Source organism: Myiozetetes cayanensis, unplaced genomic scaffold (assembly GCF_022539395.1).
Source record: "Myiozetetes cayanensis isolate MyiCay16 unplaced genomic scaffold, myiCay2020 scf10, whole genome shotgun sequence".
Lineage (NCBI taxonomy): Eukaryota > Metazoa > Chordata > Aves > Passeriformes > Tyrannidae > Myiozetetes > Myiozetetes cayanensis.
The window spans coordinates 30,023,786-30,051,027 of NW_026086605.1; the positions used below are offsets into that span (position 1 = coordinate 30,023,786).

At 37.8% G+C, this 27,242-nt stretch overlaps 1 protein-coding gene across 1 annotated transcript in view; it reads right to left on the reverse strand.

Moving 5' to 3' along the window:
• Nucleotides 1–1,642: 1,642 nt before the first annotated feature.
• CCDC6 (coiled-coil domain containing 6) overlaps nt 1,643–27,242 on the reverse strand; it is a 50,782-nt gene continuing 25,182 nt past the window's right edge. The window contains exons 3-9 of the mRNA XM_050340782.1: nt 24,517–24,645; nt 20,742–20,845; nt 18,926–19,086; nt 16,739–16,895; nt 13,390–13,490; nt 9,548–9,672; nt 1,643–7,182 (exon numbers count right to left, since the gene is read on the reverse strand). Coding sequence (XP_050196739.1) covers nt 6,991–7,182; nt 9,548–9,672; nt 13,390–13,490; nt 16,739–16,895; nt 18,926–19,086; nt 20,742–20,845; nt 24,517–24,645 — 969 coding nt within the window. The 3' untranslated portion in view covers nt 1,643–6,990. The remainder of the gene's footprint in view (nt 7,183–9,547; nt 9,673–13,389; nt 13,491–16,738; nt 16,896–18,925; nt 19,087–20,741; nt 20,846–24,516; nt 24,646–27,242) is intronic.

The window sequence follows — 27,242 nt, forward strand, 5'->3', positions numbered from 1 at the left end:
TCAAGTGCCTCATTTCTGTTCAGACAAGTGTCAGAAAGGAAAACAAAGAACATGCATGAAGACAGCATCAACACAGCTCATTCACCCAGTTCACAGACCCACTGGCTGTGGCAGTCAGAGGCAGGCAGAACAACTGCTTGCTCAGCACTTGTAGCAGAGGAGAGAGGAGGATAAAGGCATTTTAAGAAATGCTGCCTGTACAGAGAGGGACACGGATCAGCTAGGTTAGCATTCACTGGAATATACCCATGGGCTGGTGCCCAGGAACGTGCAGCCATCGTAATACAAGGATTTTACTGGTCAAAATGGGAGTGCACAATTCCCACTGCCTGCAGGGGCCTGGGCTGACTAGAGCAGAGCAGGCTGTCACAGAGACAGCTGGCAGAGTGACACCTCAACAGGAAGACAGACACGAGTGGATTCAACCAACAAGTTTAGCAAGACTCCAGACACGGAATACAGGATAAGCATAAGTAAGTGCTACTGAGACTTTCGGATCTAAGCCCATAAACTTGGCAAAACACCCAGATAGAGCAAATAACCCTTAGAAAAGCTATTGAGTCACACAGGTGAACTCTGTGCTAAGCTGATGAATGAACGCACACAATAAAAAAGTGACAAAACCAGAGACATCACAAGGGATGGCACAACAAAGTACACACACAATTTACACAAATGCATACAATCTGAAGTTTACAATTGGTTCATGCTTTGAAATTATTAAATATAATAACTGGTTAAAGTTTCAGCGAGAAAGTATGTCAAAACAGTAGGAATTGTGGTGTATTCTTAAGACAGATCTCCATTAGGAAATTACCAAATCCATCAATCGTAGAACTTGATTGAACAATAAGGTTTGATCACAAGACAATCAAGCTGAAGTAGACCACCAGATACCATGACCTTTACTACACAAAGAAATAGTAAAAGCACTCTTTTCTGAGCTACAAAATATACAGCACACCCCTTAGCATAGGCAAGGGAATATTTTTTGCCTTCTCTTCATCTTACACCTAGTATCAGATTAGAAAAGCAGCTGTACTGCCATGTATTGCTTTTGACTCAAAACATGTAGGATGTTATAACTTTGCACAAAGACACATCTCGCTTCCTCTGAGCTCAGAAAAACCGGAAAAAATTTGAAACTCTCTTCTTTTCCTACCCCACTCCACATCCCCAAGGAAAAGCACCCTCAAGACACGCAGGCCTACTAAGACCAAAAGACGCTGCAGTTCTTGCAGCCTGAACTCTCAGCGGAGGGCAGTTGTAAAAGGTTAAACAGACATGTTTAATTCAGAAAGGTACTCTGGAATTTCCCCACAGAAACAGCTCAAGAAATATAGCTACACTCTTCTAAGACAGAAAACTGATGGAGTCAAGCATGTGTTGTACTTTGAATACTCACTTAATCCAAAGTGAGGAACACCTCCTCTGCAAACTTTATTAAGCAAATAGGTTAATCCCCAGGTTCCACACTCAGACATTGAAGTGAAAACATTAGAAATGGCCTGACTAGAATTAAAGACAGCAAAAACAAAGACAAGCACGTATCTTTCTGTGACTCCTAGTTCTCATTTTTCTTCCTCTTTTTCCCAGCGATGACAGGCTGACAGAGAAGGAAATATACATCCACCCGGTAGTCTTCCATACAAGTAAATACAAAAGAATCAAGTGTTTATTGGAAGTCTGCATGAAGGCACAGATGAGCTTGATTACAGACACATCATAACAAAAAAAAATTACAAATATGTGTAAACACCTTGAGATATACAAAAAAAGCAATAATACAGCTAATACAGGAATAAAATGTAACCTGCTAAAAAACCCCAAACTTCTTTGTATCTGAGGTTCTTACAATAAGCTCCAACCCACACCAACACAGTGTAATGCTCTTAAAGTCATCACTTGTATTCATGCTCAACAAATCTGAACTTTGGCCATTGTTTGATCCAAATTCGAACAGGCTTCCTTCACTAGGATCAGAAAAATATAGAAATAACCAGCTAGACACCCAATCAACCTATAATGAGGCTTCATTGATTCTCTAAATATACAAGAGCAAGGTACCAAGGTACTGAAATTAAATACAAGCTTCAGAAAAGCTCAAGGATGCTTGTTCCACTTTTACTTGCATTTGAGGAAATTGCTGTATTTCTGCAGGAAAGGAACAGTCTACAGCTGTCAGGTGATTTTTTTTCTTCCTCCACAGGAGGCTTAGATTTCATCTGAAACACCTGCCAAAACAAAAGTCAGGAATCACAAACTAAAGTGCCTCGGACAGCTTAGGTTTTACCACTAGAATAAAACATCTCTGTTCATAGATGCAGCATTAAGTTATATCATGAGAAAACCCACCTTTGCACATAGAAGACTACTTCCAATATTTCTGTGGAAAGGGGAATTACTTTTTGTGGGTTTTTTGTTATCGTTGGTGGTGTTTTTTTTAAATTAGACAGCATCACTATAAACTTAAGGAACTGCAACACAGCTTTTTTTCAAAGGAAATCACACACACACACATACAAAAAAAAAAAAAAAAGTAGTTTTAGTACAGGCAATTCCCAGGCCTAGACAAAGAGTACTCTGAGCAGCAGTTTACTACAGGGACACACAGTTTTCTCAAACTCAACCCTCAGCCATCTGTCCTAACTCCTCACTTCTCCTCTACAAAAACTTCAGAACCTCTGGAGCCCCTTTCCAGTGAGGAAAGGCTCCTATCCAGGTAACACATGCAGAACAAAACCTAACACAGCTACATTTCTCCTGACCCTGCAGCCACATCATCCCAGCCTAAAGATGAGGTAGTACTTTTCTTTGGAGCCCAACTAGCTGAGTAGGAACAAGCACTTTCTCCCTAATGTAGCAGCTGTCTGGAATGCAGCACCAACTCCACAATTTATCTCCTCCCCAGGACACACCTCTAATCCAAAACCAGCACCAGCTGCTTAAAAAAAAAGTAAATCACTATATGAGCACACACTCCTCTTTAACTACGACTGCATTGTAAAGGCCACAGTCTGGCATACTCATTCCTCCTGTCTACAAAGTGGCAATGACTCAACCTCCGTTTGTGCTGGGCAAAAGGAACATGAAGATATCCTGAGTACTTATTACAGTGAGATGTGGAAATAAAAAAAAAAAAATTAAAAATATTAAAAACTTTAATCTGAATCCAAAAAAGGGCTGGAAGAGGAATTCAGCTCCTCAGGGAACCGAGAAAACCAGATTGTCTCTATGCATACAGTCCATTTGGTAATTAGGGGCTCTGTTTGCCCTCTCTTCAGGAGGAGAGATGTTTCCCCTCGAGGAGGTTGCTGTAACATATGCATGTATTATAATTTTACAGCTTACACACATAAACCTTCTGGTTTCTTATGAGATGGCTTGAACTGGAGAAATATGCTCTGCATAGTCCATGCTCTGTAGCCTCCCAAGGGTCAAAAAGAAATGGACTGCCATGACTGAAACAAAAAGGAAACATCAAAAAGAGTTGAACAGTATTAGAACTCATACTGCTTGTAAAACTAGGCATTAGGACTAGAAAAAGCACTACAAAACTTAAACAAGGTCCCTGGATGCATCCTCTTAGCAGGCAGTAATCAATACTGAGGATGAGAGGACTGGGTTTCTTTGACTGACAAACTATTCAACATCTCCATGATCAGTTTCCATTTATTTAACAAAATATATGGAGTCTATATGGTCTCCTGTCAGTGGTGCAAGTGGCACAGATCCCAGGAAACTTTCTTGTTTTCATTGCATCCAAGACTGCTGAGCATTCAGCTGAAGTGCACAGGGATTCCACCCAGGCAGCTGGATACCTAAATGCAAACATTTTTACAGGAAAGGAATCCTATTCTGTTCAGCTCCAGTACAGTGATTGCCAATAGAAAAGCACTGACAATTTCTGGAAAATCTCTGATAATATTTTCTGCCCTCAGGAATATGCTCTCAGAAGAGTACATATAATTAAAGCAGTCTTATCTGGCTTTTAGCTGGAAGACTATCTCCAAACAGTCCCACCTCTTCTTCCAAAGAACTTCTCTGGAACAAACTGTGGATAAAACAAACTCTTAACACTCTACAGAGTATCAGCTGCATTCCAGTGTGCAAGCCAGATCCCTTAAGAGAAAATATAAAAAGAAAGCTGCCTGATTGTCAGAGAGGAAAGCACTGCTGAAACAGCTAAAAAGTAGATTTTATTTTTTTAATCTTGAGTTGTAAAGGGGTAGGCTCATGAAATTCTCATCACAGCTCAAAATTGCTTTTGTGGTCTTATACAACTAGTGAGATGCCGTGTGCAACTGACAGGCATTAGTGATGAAAAGGACAACAGAAACCCACCCAGGTGCTTCTGAGATAAACCAAGCACTTAAGCCCTCAGAGTAAGCTGGACCTCACTGTCAAGTGAGCTTCTCCAGTCTGTACGAGATCCGATAAAATCACAGCTGTGAAATCATAATTCATGACTATAATTCACAAGGGAAACTGAAAATCCATTTACATTTATTAGGAGATGGTTGTGCACAATTTCTCATCTTATTCAAAAAGTCTACAAATAGAGTTTAACACTTCTGATTGCAAGCAAATGTTTGTTCAACGTTCTTAGTTCGATAAGGCCAATTTAGCGCCTTGTTACACTTCCAAGATTTAGTACACATTTGTCAGTTCTTTACTTTCTTCTGGTAACAGTCCCACTTGAATAGTAAGGAGAGTTCACTAAGACACTTTATAACAGCAGCTGAACTTGGGTTACGCAAATTCAGTTTTGGAATATGCTTCAAACATAAATTATTTTAGGCAATTTTCCATTTTGAGATCTTAAAACACCGTCAAAGGCTCTTCCCCTCCCGCCCACATCTGTACTACCACCACCATGGGCTTGCACTCCGTAGAGCCACAGGTCCAAGAATCTCAAAGCACTTCAGAAAGGAGGGCACATTTCAAATAGTGTGACACTTGAGCTGGAATCCTACTTAGAGAAGAGTTGGGGTTTTTTTATTTGTCTTATGTTTACAAAAGGACAAGCGCCAAACTAAACCGATCCTATCTTGACCTTCGTCCCACCTCGGACTGCCTATCACTTTCTCACATGCAATCCCACTACTGATTGATGCAGGAGCTCTGTTTAATTACAATACTCACAGCTGAGTTTCCTCTACAGAAAGGTGAGCATCTGCTATGGTCAGTTATTTTCAGATGGAAGCACTGGTCAAATTTTAGGTCCGCCACAATCTTGAGAATCACTTGACTGGGGAATCACTACCATAATTAATGTAATTTGATAATGCACTTGATCCCATATTGGTTTAAGAAATGTAATAGACTATGTATGCATTTCTCTGGATTCTCTCAGAGCTGAAACTACATAACTACAGTGAAAAAATCCTAGTTTTGTCTTAAGCGGAACATTTTACAACATTATTTTAACTTGCTACTTTGATTTAATGCACTAATTTTATAAGGATTTTCAGTTTGCAATTCTGACTGAATAGGTGAGCGGCAAACATGACAATATATGTACAAGTGTTAGTATACTACCAGAATGCTGTACTTCCTTCTCAAAAATGTCCTTAATAAAGTATTAGGCATGTCAAACAAACTTTTGTAAACAAAAGATAAATTACTCATGTTCTGCTCTGATTATAGCCAGATACATATTCTCATAAAATAAACATTCTCTTGTCATTTTCCATGGCCCATATATCCATATATATGAGGTAAACCACTTAAAATTATCAATAATATATAAACCTCAGTACTCAACAGGAACCTCAGGAAAAATGTAACCGAGTAAGATGTCAATATCAAGAAGTGACACTTTGTTCCACTGCAAAGTGAAACCAATTTATTTGTGCTAAATGAATGGAAAGAATGTATTCAGAATACATTTCTTTATACATTGTACCGGCTTAGGCTGCTAAATAAGCATTCATTAGTGCCATGTTGTGCTACTTTCTTGTACTCTGTTTCTACCAAGCAATACAAAGTTTTGGCTGTCACGCCAATATATTCCTCTATGCTCATCTTATTTCTAACAGACTTTTGAACATTTAGAATACCTGTTCAAACTTTGTTTCGGGGGAATCACAATTAATATATTTTAACAAGAAAGAAATTATCATCAGTTGTTCTCTACAATCACATCGCCTTCTGCAGCAAAAAAAAAATCAAAGAGCACACTTGAATCAGCGATCAGTAACCTGTGGGCAGGACCACACTTACCGAGGTCATTGTGACAGCTCACGCAGTATGGGCAGCTTACAGGTTAATGTAAATGTCAAGTGACATCATCAAATCTTAAGGTCCACGAATTGTACATTCCACAGACTCCAACAAGCCAGTTCCCTCAGTGTAAAATTCTGACTGTACCATACGTTTGAGGTGCTTTCAAACAGGATAAATATGGATGTGTCCTGTGTGCTGAATTAAGCTTATTTGCTATGTAATACAATAGAGTTTGTGTCTCGGGCATTGATTAGGGTGTCTGACTCACTTTTGCACTAGAAGCTGTTATTTCAAATGACTGAAACATAGTGCTGATTTTCCATAAGCTTGGTAAACACTGTAATATTTCAGAATTTATCATGTAGCCCATCATGCCTTTCATTTTCTGCAAATTGTCATGAAAAAATATAAAAAGGTCTCCCTTTAATTTCACAAACCTAAAAGCCAGGAAAATGAAGCTTTGGAGCCAAGCAAAACGACATAATGCCGTATTACCAAACAGAGTAGCAAATGTTCCAGCCAGAGAATGGACATACATGTAGTTCAAGTAAACACTGATGGAAAACTTTGTTAAGTTAGTGTTGTAGACCCACAACACTGGCTGCATTTTATACAAACGTTTACAACACAATTAACAGTGAAGCCTATATAACCTCAGTGCAAATAAGTCAAATCCAAATATGCCAAGTAAGCCTTTGGCTTTTAGTAAACTGCTCCGTGTTATGAGTCCACTTCTGACATACAGACTGCTGAGCACATGCACTAAGGCTGAGAGGAGGGATGCACTGAATGTTGAAAATTGGCTGCCTGCGACGCTGCGGGCGGGACCGAAGGTTGCACAGGTGGTGGAGGTGGTGGCGGAGGAGGCTGCACTGGGGTCTGCGTGTTTGGAGAAGGAGGAGGAGTGGGACGTTTAAATTTGTCGGGGCTGTTACTTCTTCGTGGTGAAGGCCTCTGCAGAACAAATATTGAAATCATGTTTAACACACTCCTGAACAACGTTAGGTGCAAGTCCTCTAATCTTGGCAAAGGAACAAAAAAAACCAAACAACCAAATCTCACCAAAAAACAAAAAAAATCAGAACAATTACGTGGGAAGAATAAATTTCAAAACATTGTAAAAGTCACAATACAACTTTTACATAAAATAAACGTTCCTCTGAAATGGAGTAGCAAAGGGAAGGGGAAGTACTCTTGACATCAAACAGAACATGCATTCCTTCCTGTCAGCTTGCAGGAAATGAACACAAGACATGTCCTGAAGATATGTTTACCCATCACAACCAGCAACCTAAAAACAAATGAGAGATGCTGCAGGCCCAGCACCTCCCAGCTGTGCCTGCCCAACCAGTGGGTGCTGATGAACCTTTGACTTTATGCTGCTGGCATATGAGGTACAACTGTGTGGTACCTGAGTGTGGGAGGAAATGTTTTGAATATCAGAGAGTCTGCCCAGAATCTCTAGCTCTCTGAAAGACTCTTAGCCCACACACTGGAGTAAGACCAAAGCATAAAACAAGTTGTTCTCTGGAGAACAAAAACATTACAACCATTTGAGCTGCATGAGTGAAGCAGTTGTTAGAGAGACCCCCTGAACAGAAACAACAGATTTTCAATAATTTGCACATTTAAAACCCACTTTATCTTTACAAACGAGGGGGGGCAGGAGGAGGAAGGTGATCTTCCTTAAATGTTAGCAATGTAAAAATGTAAATTACACTGCACAACACTAACTTCTGCACTTTTGAAACAAAAATGCTCATTACTTACCAATCCAGTTAGCATTAATCAAGAACCTCATGGGATAACAAACCACCCACCCACAATTAATAATCAACCACAGGTGATCAACCCTGGGAAAAAGCACGATTACAGTTCTATACCAAATGTACTACAGGTAAAGTAAAATTTATTCTGTAATGGAGATCAGAAATGAAGAGTCAAGAATCAAACTGCAATTTAGTCAAATCAAGTACATTGTATCTATTTTTCTGCACAACTATGTACAGTATTTTAATGTTCTATGCAAAAGCCAAAGGATCCTTGCCAACTGACTGTTGTTTCTGAAACACTTAATATCATTTATTGCATTTGCATACATCTAATAATATGCAGGGACCTGGCATCAGTACTGAGACAAAGCCAAGAGCTACTTATCACCACCTTTCTCAGAACAATTAGTATTTTGTCCTGAAGATGATCTTTTTCATAGTGACTCAATTAATTTACATTTCAGAAAGAGCAGTATTTTCACAGACACTGAACAGAACAAGTTCTTTGAAAAAACTCATTATAAAATTAGTTTCCAGGTTTTCCAGAAACATAAAGATGTTATGTTAGTCCTGTGACTAACTCATGTGACACACAGCCATGGGCTGAACTCGGACCAGGATTCTACCTTCCTGCTGAGCTCCAGCTTCCTTCCTGTTCTACCCACCATTGTAGCATCCCCACCCCACTTTGCTCCAGGAAATTGTAACAATTACCTTTGCACACCCCCTAAACCATTGCAGAAGTAGCCATATTTTCGCACTGTACTAAAAATTCTATTGAAATAAGTTTTTACATCTGAGAACGACAAGTATAAGCAAAAACCTTGAACGTTATTTACATACTACCATACCTGCTCAGAGAAATCAAAATGGTCTTGACACAACAACTATAAGGTATTTTGCCAAATGGTTAATATTTAGGCTCTGTTTGCCCATTAAACTCCACAAATATTTAGAAGAAACATGATGAAGCAGAAATTCATCAAACATCGCACGTAAAAAGGAAATAAATTCAGTTGAAAGATATGAGAAATCGCCCTAGCAAATGTTTATATTAATCTTCTTCTTTGCCAATGAGAATAGAAAATAAGAGTTAACTGCCTGTTACAGTGACATGATGGTAGCATTGTGTGTCATCCTGAAGAAAACCTGAGCTTGAAGCAACCTCAGATGACTCATCCGTCAGATGGTGGAGACTAGGAGAAAAATGAAAGCAATGTTTTTACTTCCTGGGATAGGCTTAGTAGCTTAGAACATCACTTTTCACACCCTGCCTGCTGATCCATAAGATGATACCTATTACTGTCCTTAAGATGATAATACATCCTATTCTTTTGCAGAAAATAAGGTTCTCCAAAAAGAATCAGTTTCTGAGGGGTGAAGAGGAAAATCAGGGTTGAAGAAAGCAGCAATAGATATCTTGGAGTAAGGAGACAAAAACAAACATTTACAAAAAGGTTTTGTAAAAAAAGCTTAAGGACAAGCAATCATAACTTTTAAAAAGCAAACTATATTGGTAATAAGTATTTACTATTTTAAATACTTACTGTAATACCATGGGATGGTCCCATATGTTGCAAATGAAGGCCTGGGGAATTGTAGTAAGACATTCCAGCTCTAGTCAGTGAAGTTGGTGGTGTGAAACCAACTGTGTGACTTGCATACGACAGACCTAGAATTGTTAAAACAGGGTAACATCAACATTCTTGTTTCATATTAAAAACTAAAGTGTGAGGGTTTTTTAAAAATTTTTTGGTTCTGAACCAATGATAGGTTAAGAACTGGTAACTCCTGCAGATTAGATATCTAAAAAATATTCATAATACTAAAAAGTGTGATGTGAAATTGTTTTCTTTTCCTGTCGCATACTACCAAATATTTCAAACATACATTACACAGTGTTAAACCCATCTTTTCACTTAAGATAAATAGTGTAAGGCTCCTCTAGTAGCTTCGTTCACAGTTATTTCCATCCAGCATTCCATCTCTCCACAGAGGAAATGGCTCCCTGAATAACATACAGTCTGGACAAGCAGAGAGGCTGTGTCTGGAACAGCCCTCTAGCACTGGGCCACTATGAAATTCCACAAAAAATATGGCATACCAGATCTGCACTGAGGCTTCTTCCTCTTTTGCCTCAGTGTTTTAAAGATCTTTGGGGGTGCGAAATTAAAACAGTCTGGGAACTGTTACTAGCTGGACTAGGCTAACAGCTAACATTTAAACTTATAACTAATTTTATCCACATTAAGTAAAGCCTAACATTCAAAAGTGCAAATATCTAATTCTTTCATCTAAGTATTACCTTTCTATAAGAACTTGATTATAAAAATGCACAGTACCTGTATAGCTAACCAAGGTAAACAGAAACACCAACTGCTAAATGATTCAAGTCCACACCTTGAAGTGTTCTGAACAGTTTGAGTATTTATCAAGAGGGCACATTTTCCAAAACCTTTAGCTTGTTTCTGCTTTCTGACAAAAATATCAGTAAGGCAGAAGACACGACTTTTCTGAGCTGTTTAGTACTAGACACAAGCAACTGCTTTGGAAAATAATGACCAACAAAAATTTCTGAAGGTCTCAAACTTTTATAACAGCGCTGGATTTAACAGTTCTCACACCTGAGAACAGTGCCACTGCAGCTACAGCATGCACCAACACCCAGCATCATCCCTGACTGCAGCTGTCTGTTCCTCCCTGCAACAGATGAGACAAGACCTTGGGGAGGAAACAGAACAAGCCTCAGACCATTAATAAAGTCATATAAGCAAACAGACTCCTCTTGCTTCCTTTAATTCTGTTTGATTCTGCTGCATCCCCAATGTAAGTCTGGTGCAAATTATGAGTGACTGTAATGGAATAACTGCCACTACAGAGTAACAACAAAATTAATCTGCTCTGACTACACAATCTAATTGCCTGTAGAGCATGTATGTTATATTTAAGTACTTTTGTAAGCACAAGGACAGAAACAATGTTCAGGGAGGTGACAATGTGTTGCAAGTCAGAGGTAAGAGCCTAGAAATAAAAGGCAAAATATATGCTTCAAGTCAACCTTTGTAACATAACAATTTTGAACTGCTTTGGGATAATCCACCTCCACAAGCTTTACAAATACAAGTCTATATGGTAGACAAAGATGTGAAAACAGGCAGCTCCTCTCTGCAGCCCAAAATCTCTATCTAGCCCAGCTACAAAGCATAAAACAGTTTATCTTCACTGAAGACTAACTGGTAATTAGACCAGCTAATCCCCAGCTGCCCAGGAGTAGCAATAATTACACTGTCTTCAAAGTTCCATGCACTGTGCTAGAAAACTCAGAAGTTCTCTCAGCTTCAAAGAGTCCTCAAAAGTAGCATCCCAAGCACAAAAGGCTCTGGGAATCAGGAGCCAGAATCTGACCATTAAACCTGACCAGCTATCCACATGAAATTATAACATTTCTAACCAGTACAAACTGTTTCCACACACTTAGGCACATCATTTCCCAAATGAAACATGCCAAGCCATGCAGTTACCTGATGCAAAATACAACTGTTGTATTATTCTGTGCTGATGCTTTTGACACTGTCTTACTGTGCTGCTTTAGATACAAAGTACTCTCAAAAATGACTCGTTTTCATCCATTACTGCATTCATATATCCCAGACAGTTCTACAGAATTCCCTATTGATCTCATTAGTTTTCTATCAAATTGCTGCTTCTATTTTTCTAAAGTCTGAAACTTCTCAGCTGTGGATATTAATTTACCAGATGCAAAGGAGAGTAATGTAGCTGCCTGTGCAGAAGTGCTGGCCTGGGACATCTACTGTAATAAAATTTCCAAACTCGGGAACTCTGTTAGAAACTACCACTTCAGCTGTGCTGTTTTCAACTCTGATTCAGACTGTATTTCAGCATCCCTGCCTGTGGGATGTAATTCCCACTAGAACACTGCACTCTTGTATCAACTTCTGATGGGAAGTAAAGTCCACAGGGAGCAAGGAGTGTGCTTCAGTCCCAGTGTAGGAACAGAGTACTCCTGCACTGACGCACCAGCATCTAAACAGGGTGCATTGCTAAGTACTCAAAGATGCAAGTCTGCCAGTTCCCAGCTAATCTGTCCCCCACAGAGCTGTAATTGTAACCACTGTGTGGCCTGCAGACACAGTGTGCAGTGGAGCACTGTGCTGTTATGCAGGCTGCACACAGATAACCACAAACGCCCGCAGTGGTCACCCCAGAACAGCTGCTGGCAAGACTGCATTTCTGTACAGCCATTTACAGGAAATGGATAAGGAAACATGTATCACTTTCTTGGTAACATATCTTGCAAAACTTTTAAAGTCAAGTGATTTGGCTCGTTGCAGAAGAGCAAAAAACTCCTGAAAGCTCATAGCACAGCTTCTGGCCGTAGCCAGTTTTCACACACACTCACTCCTTTTACAATACCTGAACACAAGCCATTCAGAATCCTTTGAAAAACTAAAGCTAAGTTTGAAAATTAAAACAATTTAAAGACATTTTATATGTTCTAGCAGACCTGTGCAACAAAATGTCTTATTCCCATCTTGCAGAACGTGCCAATATAGAGCACATCTCACTTGCTCACCATGTGGGACTCTGTCCAGCAGGTCCTAAAGGTGAACTTGGGAAAGTAGGGCACACAGGATTCCCTTCATTATGTACAAGTGAGTTTGTGACTGCTATATCACATCCACAGCCAACATCTAATGAATGTCCAAGTGCAATTTTAAGGGATTTTTAAATTTCAGTCAATAAATGTGTTAGTAACACAAATACGCTTCCTTCGACTTAAAATACATTTAGTAATTAGAAACTCAGAAAAGGTTTGTTTGCCTCCATTATACAAAGCACCTGAGACAAGAATTCTTGATTTTATAGTTATTGTTTAATAACAGAAAATAGTAGAAGTATAAAAGCCATTTCTCTACTAAAGAGAAATGAAAATTGACTTTTTCCCAACACGTTCAAGATTGGACTTGTCTAAGAAGTTTTGATTCAGAACACAACAGCAGTCTCACTACTAGTTCATCATCAAACCCTAGAAATCCATTTGAATTATGTGTCCTGTTGGGAAACTTGTGGGGGGAGGAAGGAAAAAAACAAGACAGCAAGAGAGAAAATGAGAGCAAAAAAGATATAAAAGTTCAAGTGTGATAGCTACACTGACCTTTAACATCTGTACACAAATCTGAAATATGTATGTTCACCATCCCAAAACATGCTGCGCTAGAAGACCCCTGAGGCAAAACTATTCTTGCATTTATGATGCAGGATTTTTTCCTCCAAACTAGCTTTGAAAGGCTACTGACCTAAATATATTAATAGGGCACGTTACTATGTGATGCATACAATAATTTTAGAAACTGGGTTAAATATTTACCAGGTGATATAGGTCTGCTAGAACTTGGTGAGGGTGTATAAGGGATAGGACTGGACACAGTGCGAGGTCTTAATCCTTGTGCAGACATCTCATTAAAATATCTAACAAAAAAAGGCAAAGAATAATTAGATCAAACCTTTTAAAATGTGTCATGTTGTAACTGTTTCACTGTGATTTTTTCAATTCCCATAAGAATCACATCAGATTAATGAAGGACCAGTCACCTTTAGGAAGTCATGACAGGAACTCTTATCACTGCTGATACTGGCTTAACTTTCAGTGGAGACAGCTGGACTTATCTTAAGTCATTTGCAGGTAAAAACATATAAGTTGCATAGATTAGAATAATACATATTAAGGTCAGAGATATAAACCATGCCATCCAAACTGACCTATACTACATTGTTGCACTTTACACATAATTTCTATATTGGACTCAATAGATCATCTGGCTGGAGTGTATCTTCCAGAAAGACATTCAGCACTAATCTGAAATCATGAAAAGGGGGGGAAAAAATCATTAAAGTACTAATTTATTCCAACAGCCCGTCAACCATATGATTAAAACATGCCCAGTTTCCTACTTGAATCCCCCTGGTCTCAACATTTAACCATTTGCTCATCCTGCCTTTTGCCACTGGAATAAAGAGATTTTCAACCCAGGACTTTTTCTCACTACAGGTACTTCCAGGTTGTGTTGCAAGACACCTCCCACACTTCACTGTGATAAACTGAACAGATCAGAACCTCAGGCAAGGCATTTTTCCCCACCTGTAATAACTTCAGTGATATTTATTTGTTCTTTACTCACTGAATACAGTGAATCTTCTTTGCAGACATCAAGTGCTATATAAAAAGAGATAAAAATAATACCAACTGCTCCTACCTGCCACTTACTGTTTTTATCGCAAAATAAATTTTGGTTTTTTGTCATAGGACTAGGCTGGCAGCTTTCAGGTTGAGTTGCTTATGCACTCTCCACCTGGATTTTCCAGTCACTGTCTAGATTAGATGCTCCCCTGCTCACCTTCTCCTGCACATGTGGTTGCAAATCAGTGCACCTGTGTTTATATTATTGGATTTAGCTGTGTTTCTTTGCTGAACACAGCAGAGCAGCAGGCAAAATTAGCTAACTAACAGTCTTTTGACTATTATTTGACTCCCTTCTACCACTGTGTTCTCAGAAATTCTTGGGAGCTGCATTTATTTCCAAATCATGGGAAAAAACTCCAGTAACATGAAGCAGCGCTAAAAATACTCCTATCTGATGGAATTCACAACAACCACTACTTTGAGGTCTGTTCATAAACTATTTGCAAGATGTTTTGATACTGCATCTTGCTGATTTCTAACCAGAACATTCAGAGTCACTATGCCACATGCCCTAGCACAGGCAGTACACTATAGTGGTATCAAAGCTGGTTTGAATTTGGGTAAATCAGGTAATAAAAGTAGCTGCAACAGAGAAAACAACACAAAACTAACAAACTGACAAATCAGGGTTTAATTAAACATAAGTTTTCTGAAGAACTACCAGTGGCAAAGTTGGTGAAATTGAACTGACTGGGCTATCTCTGCAACACAGAGTAACTTGCAATGCAGACAAGTGCATGTGTTACAGCAAGGCAGCATCTTTGTGACTTAATCACCTTGTACTCTACACAAATACAATTTTCTGTAAGTCATCCTAGTACCTGGATCAGGTGATATGGAACAGCAGCACACCATCAGTAAGCTTCCTGGTTTCAGGTATTTCCCTGCTACTCCAAAGAACAGGATGGAGGATTGAGAAAACAAAGCTATCGCTAGTCAGGAGGGAAAGCTTTTGGGAGAGCTGTGTATTTTGCAGTCAGTAAAGCATCTTCATCTACCCACATATACAAACAATAAGTATAACCAGCTAACAGAACTAAACTGAAAAAATGGGTATCTGATCCACCACCACTTTTTGGAAGATGTAAGTTAACAAAAATTTACATTTTAAAATCATTACTGCACATAGTTCTGCAAGTATTTTGTATACACAGTGCTTCCAAGACTAACCACTGATGCCTGACTCATCATTCCCTTTGCTTTGTATTACTTACACTGCAAATACCTGCTTTGGAGCTATTCTGTCAAGCCTCTATAGCACCAAAAAATCAACTTGACAATTAATTTCTTAGAAGTACAGAAGAGTTAACCAAATTTTCCTGCATTTTATAGGTTATCACTACCTACAAGCAGTTGACAAAAAACATTATGACATACTCTGCAATTTTAGATTAATACTGGTAATTCCTGTAGATGTAGATTCTGACCGTGCTTCCATTACACTGTAAATACTGGAAGAAAATATTAGGCTAATAAAAAAAGATTCAAACACCAAAATCCTGTATTTCTAACACTTTAATTTATATTATATATAGCATTCGATACATCTTAATACCAGATGCTAATTCAATATATGCCAAGTCACCTTAATATTTCATTAAAATGAACAAACTACTTTGAACTTTAAGAGTTCTCCTTGACACAAAATACCTGGTACTTTGTTTCTGGTAAATTATAACAAATACACTGATGACCCAAGAATCTCTCAGTATCAGAAGAATACACAGCATAGAATAACTTATTTATTCTAAAGGACCTCTATAAATCCAAAATAATGTAAAACAATACAACAAAATAAGGAGCATTTGATAAGAAATAAAGAATGTTTTATTCAAAATGTACTTAAAATCCTCTTTCAAGATACAACACTGTCATATGACTATGATGTGAGAAGACACTAAAAGGCATGATAAAAAAACACCAAAAACTCAGGACTGACTGTAAGTTAGTGCAAGCAAGCAGCTTGCAATAGAGGAAAAAAAGAAATCAAGGATGTTATGGTTTGGACATCAAGAACAACTCAACAGTTCTGGAAATGCTTCCGCTCTCCAAGGCTTTACACAGTATCCCTTTGTACTTGGCTGAAGATACTTTACTTTCTGCAAAGGACAAATTAGGCCCAAGTAAGGATATTGTTTCTACCTCAAGAATTCCTTCCAGTTACAAAGTTAGGGGTAAAACAGAGTTACTGTGATCAAATTATCCTGATTCTCAACTCCACAGCCATATTTATTTCAATATACACCAAGATTAAGGATTTTGATTATGTACAAATATTTCTTCCTCACTGTTAAAACTAATGCAATTTCTACACAACTCTGATACAATTCTACTGAAGATACTTTGGGACTATGTTGAAATCTGATATTTATATTAAACCCATATACAGGTTATTTTTATGCTTACTCTATAATATCCTAAAAGTAGTATTGATAAATAAGCCAAAGCCACATCTGGATAGCTAAAAGACACAAACCTTTCATCGTCCATTTCTAAGCTGGATTCACTCTCTGATAGTTGTCTGCACAGTGCTTCCCTACGTTCCATTTCCCTCTGTAATTTTCTTTGAAGTCTCAAGTTTTCTTCTCTCATATGTCTCTCCTCTTCTAAATATTGTGCCATCTTCTCTGAATCTGAAATTTAGAATTTTGTTAACATTTGATTAAAATCCAGTTTCAAAATGTGCTTAATTTTATGCCAGTGCTTCAAGATGAGGGTGTAGGAACTGCTCAGGACAGATCACTCAAAATTTTCATCTCTAAGTTATTACCTCAAAGCCAAATTCAGAACAGCCACTACTAAAACTACTGCTTGACAGTAATTTTCAAGATAAAATGTAAAAAAACTCCACAAACAAACGAAAACAACAACAAAACAGTCCTAAATTTGAAAAGAAAGGAAAAAACATCATGAAGAAAATAATATGACTGAAACTATTAAGAAGAAATACTGATTGCTGCTATTCTACATTTACAGGGATGTTCCTGTAACACATAGAAAAATTATTTTAAAGGTATATTTTAATTTCAAAGGAGGAAGTACAAGTTCTGAAACTCAAAACTTAAACTTGTATTAAAATTGATAATTTATATGTATTCTACAGCATTCTTTCAATTACACATTTTTTCACAAAAACTGGCTAGCAAAACAGGTACTGATATTAAAATATTAATATTTAAATTACATTAAATTTTTGTATTAAAAGTTAACAAGAGGTTTACTCTTTACATCAAAGGGCAATTTGAGTTTTCAATTCTAAACAAGTTCAGCAAACATCACTCAAATGGTCTGGTAACACAGATTATTTAAAGTGATAAAATCAAACTATGGAAAGTTACAAAGCATTGTGACAGATTACTTAAATAAAATGAAACACACGATGAAGACTTGACCCACATATTTTGTGATGTTTGATCAAGTTTAATGTTAAATCCTTGATATTTAAAAATGATTCATCATGTTTTGCGCTCCCTTCTTTACGCAGCACCCTTCAATGAAAAGAATATTCCTGTCTTAGAAGATGGTTCCCAAACTATTAACAACATGTGATTTATCTCTCTTCTGTGGAAATATCACTTCTAAATGTAACAGTATCACTTATTTTAAACTATTATTATACCAAACCAGTTCTGTAGAAGTGCTTCAGAAATAAAAAATGTAATACAAATATCAGACTTCAGTAAGAAGATTTCATTAAATATTTATGAACAGTACTAGAGGTTCTCTAATGATCACATATTGCAAACAGCAAACTGAAAATTATTTCAGTTTCATCTTCTCCTTGCAGGCACATCCACCCATTCCTATCAGCACTGCTATTCATACCACAGCACTGTTCAACCTGTTCACAAAGGGAAAGAGTACTTTCAAACCTAGATCTTATTTTCAGTGAGAATTTGACTTTAAATGCTTTCAATTTTTTACTCTAAATCACAGTAATGATGTGATATTATTTAAAAAATAATAATAGAGGATACTTGAAATTAATCAGGCTAGATTTGTACACAGAGTACTTTAAGCCTAAGGCCTTGCTCTTGTTCTGAACTTCAGGAAGTGAAGGCTGCAGTGCAGAATTGGAAAGTATAAAGATTAGCTGTCCTTATCTTCTTTTAACAGCCACAAATTAATAATACCACAAACTTGCACACAAGGTCTGTGCAAAAGAGCACTCCCAATCCATCATCTCTGTCTAGGAGGAAGGCCACTGCCTCTGGCAAGCGATTTCTCTATATGGAGGTTGAAATATCCCAGTTGGCCTGTCTAGACCAGCACACCAGAGGGGGACAGTATTGCTTGTTCTGCACTCACACAGATTTTTCTGTCTCTGTGGTGAGGTATTTACTCACTTATCAATTGCAATATAACACTACTGACTAGGAACCAGGCAGAACTGACAAAAATGAGACAGAAATTTTAGATACAGCACGGAGGAAAGAAGGACTGGCATTGCAAAGTTCATGGGAAGGTGCAAGCAGCTTCCTGCCAGCTGAGCCCATGTGCTCAGGGCCACAGCCTCTTCTCTGGGAAGGCAGGACAAAAATGTTTTAATCCAAACTTGCCCTAATTTTTTCCACTTCTACCTTAAATTCAAACTCAAGAAAGAACATATAAAAATTTCAACTTAAACAAACTTTAAGAGATTTTAAACAAGTTGTTTACTCACGCTGTAACTGTGCAGCCCTCAGCTGTTTCTTTAACCTCTCCACTTCATTCTTTAAAAACCTGATATGTCTCATCATATTTTCCGGAGAGTCTATCTCCATTGATATGTCTCTGGGTGATGGTGGAGCAGATACTGGCTGGTCTAATTTCTCCTGCAAAATTCTATACCAAAAAAACAGTTCAAACTTGACCTTCCAGTCTAATGAAAAGAAAACCTCTTATATCCCCCAGAAAGCCACTGCAAGGATTCTGACAGGTATGCAAGAGTTATTTTAACTATTGGTTTTGGTGAGATAAATTTGGGAGGTTTTATAGCATTCTCTTTTGTAATTCAAAATAAAAAAAAGGTAAAATAGCCAGACATTGACATTTCTAAATACTTTTGCATGCAGTTTAGGAAAAACAAATTCTCAACTACATGGAATTATCTCAGTTTTATACTCAAGTGCTACCTATTCCAAAGATCTTTGCTAAGCAAATTCATTAAATTTGAGATTTTACATTTAAGTTCTTAGACAAAGTACACATAGTGAAGATTAATGATGAATAAAGTACATCTGCTGGGAAACACAAGCTTTTCTGCATTTCACCACTACCAAAAGAAAAATCTTTACAGATATTTTCTGAAGGATATTTAGTCTCCCCCCTCCCCCATTTTTCAGTTTCCAAGGTTATCCATATAGTCATGGTTTCAAATACCTCAAATAACTGATGAATTCAGGAGTAATGAACTTCTCTTATGAAACAAGAACATGGTAAATATTTTATGTTCTAAATGATGGGTTTTGGAGTTAACACAGGAAGTATTTTCCAGCCTGAAAGCATGAAACTGTTCTTTACTAGGAACACGTTGACTGGCCAGACCCAACTCTGCCCCGAAGAGCAGGGACAGCGTTATGCAAGTACAACTTTTTGCATGATCTGGTGTTCACAGGTACCACACAAAGTGTGCTAAAGCCAGGCCTGACCACCACGGCTCCTTGTACAAAGGCACACGGTCTGAGATCGATTAAACCAGAAGAGGGTTTGCCTTGAAGAAGGTTTTAAATCTAATATGCACAAAAATCCTACCAAAGGCTCATCCCACTATGGATTTACCAGTGCTGAATATCACGTGTTCAGAGCACCTTCTGCACAGCAGGGCTCTGTAAAATAAAACTACAAAACCTGCTCTTCACTTAGGATCAGGAGTTCTTTGAGGCCCCAGTCAAGATTCAGGGAGTCACACTAACATAAATGTATTTAAACACGTAGGGGGGGAAAAAGCTATTAATCATTATTAATCATTATTCTCCCCTACTCCCTCCCGAAACAGAGTTCTTATAACATTAAAGAGATGGTTGCTTTCATACATATTTTTAATTTTAGCTTTCCCAGGAATACAAAGAGTCCCTGTCTTAATTTCCACTAAAGAAGCAGTGAAAAGTCTCAATGACATTCTTGCACATCACCGACAAAAAGCTGAAGTTTTCTTTGAACAGACAGGGAAAAAGCATAAAACAAATACAGTAAAATACTACGAAAGAAACTAAAGCTGACTGCAAACCCGAAGCTTCAGAAAAAGGCTATGAGCAGTTGAAGTAATTCAGTGAATTTCTTCAGGCTTTTCAAGGTAATTTCTCATACTATTTATCTTCACCTACTTTAAGCAATCAGTGATGTCATATCATGCAAACAAGGAGCTTTACAACTGCTATAACTTCCAGAGTTTCACAGATTAAACATCTCTTATGGGACAGAAATAAACATATTTAATCCAGAACATTATGTATTAAAAATCTCTCCCATAGTAACAAGTGTACTGCAACATGACAAACCGTTTTTCTGCTTCAAGCTTATCCATCCTTTTCCAGAGACGATTCACTAGTGCTTCTTGTTCTTGTTCCAAAGTGTTTTCAAGGTCAATCTTCTCACGTCTTAGCTGGACAGGAAAACAATTAATGAAATTAATGAATTAATGAAAATGCTGGCCATTAGAAAATGGAAAGACTGAAAAGAGATTAAGTGATTTCCCTGCACATTTACAGCATCACTGGGTAAAGGGCTATTACAGCATCTAAATCTGTTAAGGGCTCTGTGCTAACCACTAAATTCAAACAGAAACCCAAACCAAACATGAACTTACACATTTCAGGTAACAGTGCAAGTTTAATGAATGAACAACTTTCTTTTTTTAAAGGTTAGAGGACCTAGTGACTGTAAGTAGAAATAGACATACTCTGATGAGTAATAGGGATCATAACTAGAGAAAGAAACACTGGTTAGCAAATCTCTGAATCAAAAAAGTTTGAATGCAGATCATGACCACTGCAGCAATGGCTTTTGTGTAATTTCAATGCAGCATGGTTTAGACTCACCTGCTTTAACTTTTTAGAACTATGTTATTGATCTAGCAACAAATGAATCCACAAAAACACAGAGGTGAAAAGAAATTAATTTCTTTTATTGGTAGGAAGAGCAGCACACTGGAATTCGAAGACAGAGTAAATTATTTATAACCAAGGATTTGAAAAATCTAAGATTACATTTAGTATTATAGCAACCATCACCAAGGAAGTGGAGTCGATTACTTATAAATCTGCATGTAGGTGAGTGTGCACAGTGGCAAAGTCAAATCACAGCAACAATATGCAAATAAGCTTTGTGGTGTGTCCTGAAAGCTGCTGTGATGAAACACCAAAGAAATCAGGTTGTGAAACAGATCTAAAACTCCATTCCCAGCAATATGAAAACGTACTGGAAACAAGTATCTTCCTTTCCTGATCTTGAGTGTTGTCCCAGTTCCTCCCACTGTGAGGATACCAAAGCTCTGAGGATGAACACTTTGAACTGAACCTACAGAAGATGCAACTGCAGCATCCTCATCAGAGCTGTGAGTTCAGAGAACTGCTGTATTTGGCTTTGTACTGGATAGTTTCAGGTGTCCTTTGAAACATACTCCGCTCAATTAATCTGTTAACAATGTGATAATATTCGAAAAATGTGATAATACTCTGAACTACAATAAGCAGGATGGGATTTATATCACAGGACCAAGCCAGCAGCTCTTTCAATACTAATGTCATTCCACATGGGTTCAAAGTCCCTTTCCAATCAAACATCATTTAATTTTTACCATTAGAACAGGGAAACAAGGAAGTACTGCATGCTTTTTCAGACCTTAACCTTCCTTTCAGAGGAAAAAATCCTTCTAACCTTCCTGACCACTCAATTATGTTTCTTTTCACAACTCTTTCACACATGCACTTACTTTACTTTAAAATACAGCTAAAATATCCATTGTCTGTGTATTCCTGGATTACTGATTTTCAATTTTCTTGACAACTGATTAACAAGCACAACTGTTCCCTCCTGAAATGGAGATCTTCCAAATCAGTGACAGCTGAATATGCTGATCTCTGCCCTAAGCCCACTACACCAAACAACTTCTCTGCTTCTTATCTGCCCCTTCCCCTTGGTAGCTTTAATTCTCTGCTGCTCTCCAAGAAAATCCTTCCTTAAGATTTTACACATTTTGTGTTCTATTAGCAGTTCAGTTCTTAGTTTTCATCTCCTAACTGCATCCATTTTAGTTTCTCACTGTACTGTATGAATTAGAAAAGCACTTAAAAATAGCAACAGCAAGACTACACACACTTGGCCTCTGTAGGACAAAACTGACAGCTATTTATTTCCTATCAAACCACTGAACTGTACACAGAACATTACTGCTCATTTTAACTGAGCCATTCAGTTAATGAAACAGTCACATGTTGCAAATTTCTCTGCCATTAGCCTTCAGAGAAGAATGTTCTGCTGACTTCAAGCTGCCAAATTATTTCAGGTCACATTTGAACCCTAAAATCCAATTCAATTTTTTATTAAGGAATAACATTCTATGCAACCACTACTGCTACAAACTATTGATCAACTGTGGCATCAGCAGTTCAGATGAAAAAAAGCAAAGGAGACAAAGCACAGATGTTCTCTATTTTAAAAATGATAGTTTAGTGAACACATGTTGTAATTATCTGCTCACTGATTAGTGACAGATCTACTACTGCAGCCCAGTTCAAAGCATTGCTGAAGTCCTCCTTCCAAGCCCTGTTTAACAGGTGTTCCAAAGGTTATGTGGAAGTGTGGTAGCAATCTCTCCTCTAATTCCCTGTGTGTTGCCCATAAAGGCAACATGGCTCTGCTCACAACTTGTGGTTGCTTCTTGGTAGCTACAGAACCAAAGGCTGCTGCTTCAGCTCGTTAATTAGCACAGTAAACTTTTGTTATTTGTGCAAGGGAAGAAAGCATGGTGAAGTCCAAAGAAACGTGAGATTTACTAGACCTTACAGTGAGAGGAAACAAAGGCAGATGTTGCATTATATATACATACATGTGGAATTTCAAAGCAAGACTGATGGCCAAATGTAACATCTTCACAAACAAAGTAAGTTTTCAAGATCACATATTTGAGAGGAAGACCTTTGTGCATCTATGGTTTTTGAACAATATATCACTGATATCTAAATGTAGCAACAAGTATCAAATTTTATGATTTCACAAGTCTGTCTGCCCAGAAAAATGATACAAAAAAAATACCATTAAGATTTCAGCTGTGTCTTGTGTTCAAAGACTTCGACAGCCTAGTATGTTCAGCTTACTTTGCATTTGGATTAAGTGGTGGCCACCACCACCTTGTGGCTAAGAGAGTTATTTCAATCTCATGCTAATTTCCATGCTGGTTATGGATTTGCTGGCAACTACATCTTCCTACCTTTCTATTTTTCAATTTGTTCCATAGGTTCCTCCATACAGAATGTTAGCATAAGAATCAAGAAAACCCATTTGATAATTTATATAGCCATTAATTAATTTATCCATGCCAACAGATATAGGAGAACCAGACAAAACTGGTAGAAATTCAGATTACCAGCAACAAAGAAGTTCCACAGCAAAAGAAATCACAGAAATAATGCACTAGATTTACATCACCCAGATTATTGGACCTCAACAGGTCAGAAAAATTGGAAATTCTTTTAACAAGCCTACATGTTTCATCAGTTTGCCTTTTAAGTCAAAAGGCCTCCTATTAACACCACTGAGATGCTCTGATGCACATGCCTAAAATTAGACATAAGAGCACTCCCAATGTCTAAACTTGCATTTGAAACATGACCAAAACAAGTGGGGGTTTATCTCTGCAATCTTCACAACTGTCTGGGGAGAAAGGGAGTTGGATGTAGCCAAATCTTTTGAAGAACACACACAGCTGATGTCTCCCAGTCCCAGTCCTGTGCTCTCCAAGCTGCCACAACAAGGTGACCTGGAGCACAATGAGACCACACACAGGAGGTTCATAGCTGTGCTTAACCACCATCAGAAGTGACAGTGTTTCTCACCAGCAGCACAAGTGGAAGTTATAATGGCCATGGAAAAAAATAATCACAGTTTTGCATAATAAATTATGTTATTGATTATCACTTTGAAAGTAAAACTACTGACTTTTCTGTATTTTTGATATTGCCCAGTTTCTTATATACTTAAAAAATTAAGTCAAATCTAATACAAAGAAGCACTTGTTTTCTTCTCAGTCATATCATTCTGAAAGGAAGGAATTACCTGCTCCAGGGTGAGCTGCTTCGAAATTGTATCATTTTCCAGTTTTTTAATCTTCTTCATCAGTTTGTTCACTTGAAATTCCTGTTCCTGCTCTAAATGCTGCTCCAGTTCAGCTTTCTCATGTTGCAACTAAAAATTTAGGAGACATGTAAATATTTTAAACACACAAATAAAAGTATGAACTTAGGCACCTTTTATAGGCCTATTTACACATTTCTTCTTACTTCATGTTAAATTCTCTACAGATAAAACTTCTCAAAAGACTTTAAAATGCACAACCCACCCAAGAGCCCTTCCAAAAGGAAGTGCACTGCACATTTACAAAGCAGATAGAAGTACATTTCCAATTAGATTATTTTAGATGCTATATATAATGTATTACAGACATTTTAAAAGTAAAACATCTAAATGTTAACAAAAGCATTAATTTTATTCTAAATGTATCATCTCAAGAGCATTCAAAGTATAAAATGCAGGTCTTAGTACCTCCTTCTCCCAGGCAGCTGAAAAGCTTAAAAGCTCTACTACTGAAATTGCTGCACAACGAGTTTAAAATCAACAAAAGGAATTTCTAATTTATATCCCTGTGCTGTCAAGGATCAAAATATTCTGATGACATAGAAATACTGGTCATTTCAACTCAATGTTATACATTTTCTTAACACTCAGGGGAGTTGTTTTTTCAGTTAATACATCCAATGAAAAAAAATGTTTACTCTCAAGCAGATGGAAATAAAAAGCCCTCCCCCATTTTAAGATGAATAAATGATGGTTGGAGTAGAGTCACTTTTAACAATAAAGTCAAAATCACAACAGAACCACTGAGACAGGGATCCAAACTTCCTGTGGATAAAACAGTGTGTCTGGCACCATGGTATGAACACATGAACCTGAGTCAGGGAAAAGTAAATGTCACCAAAAGACAGTGGCATAATTACATTGTGTTCTGACCATCCACTGAAAATCGCAAGCACCTTTTTCCACCTGCTTATTTGTATGCCATTTCTTCTGGCTATCACATAACAATCTGTAAGATCATAGTGTTTAAATGTGAGAGGAAAATCTGAGGAAATAGAGAGATACCTTGCATGCATGGACACAAGTCAAGGTTGCTGGATATCCACAGTGAAGTAATACACTTTGATTTTAAAATAAGGTAAAATTCCTAGTTTGTTAATTCAGTTCCTTTTGCTGCTACTTAGAGACAAAATGGTCTGGGAAGTGCAGTCTGGCAGAGAGATAAGAGCCAAAAGGCTCATGTGGAAAGAGCACTAGGCAGACATCAACTACTTGACAATATACATGTGGGAGAAGCTTGGACTTTAACTGTTTCCTGAGCTTGGCAATCTCGAGATTTTATTTTTCACAAATTAAAATAAACACCAGAACAGAAAATTCTTAGAATAGAAAATATCAGTTAGAAAATAAATGAGATTTATTCCTTTCACTTACTAACTTACAGCATATTCCACTTACTAAATTACAGTATATTTTCTAAATCCCCTGATACTTCCTGAAATTCCCATGCACTTGAGGAAGCCACCCAGACTCCAACATGACAATCACTGAGGCTGTCATGGCAGCTCTTGACCAAATGGTTAGGGAGCTCTGTTAAACTGTCTGGTTGGAAATAAAGCCATTTCATTCCTTATGTGAGAATATGCAGGACTGCTAAGTGAGATCTGAGTGTTGTTTGATAACCAAATTTTGAAATTTCTTACTTCAGTCTTGGATTTAAGCTTGGTTGGAAAAAAACAGGTGTGCTATGAAAAAGCCATTATTTCACCTTAGAGCTCCATAATCACCCCTCCTTTCCTTCCCCATCCCTACACAGCAGAGACAAGCTGAGACTGAAGACAGCCAAAGAGCCCAAGGAGCAGACAGCCCCAAGATTACCACCTATCTCAAGGTACTGACTGCACTTCCTTCAATCTTCATTTTCTTTCATTGAAAAAGCTAGACCTTTCTTTTTTTTTATCCCAAAATTGAGACCAAATCCAATTGCCGCAATCAGCTTGTATTCAGCCAGCAAACTGAACTGTGTGAAAAGGCACAGAGCCAGAATCTCTTGCTCAGCCCAGAGCCAGGTGCTGTGAACAGAGAGCGTGTGGTTGGGGACTGCTGGTAATTCCATCAGTCAGGTCACACAGTCACGCAAAGGCACCTCAAACCAGCTTAACAACACACACCATTTCTTGCTCTCGTGTGCTTCATGCAAGTACTGTATAACTGAAAACAAACTGAGCTGCAATATCTTGCAAATATCTTTCCAGTCAAAATATTCCTTTTAAAGCTTGCTGGAATTTCCATCATATGGGAACTGATGAGACTTATTCATTAGATCTGCAGCTTCTGTGTAGGATCTACTAAATCCTACTGGGAGTGTGAATATACTGCAGCCAAAGGAACATTCCAGCTGGTCAGAAAGCTACCAAGTGAAGCCAGGAGAGACCTTCTACAGGAATATCCTCTGTTCTGATTAGAAAGTAACTGGGAATGAAAAGAAGCCCACAATCACTCTCCCCTTGAGTGCTAAAAGGGATTAAACATGAAAACCCTCTTGGACACTCTGAACCTACTTTATTATGTTACTCCCCTTCACCTTTTGGCTTTGTTTTTCACAGTGGGAGAAAAATACTAATAACACACTCCAAAATACATACGAGTGGTGTCTGTCACTCATAACTGGATACAACAATTTATCCCTTTAAATTGCTTTGATCACA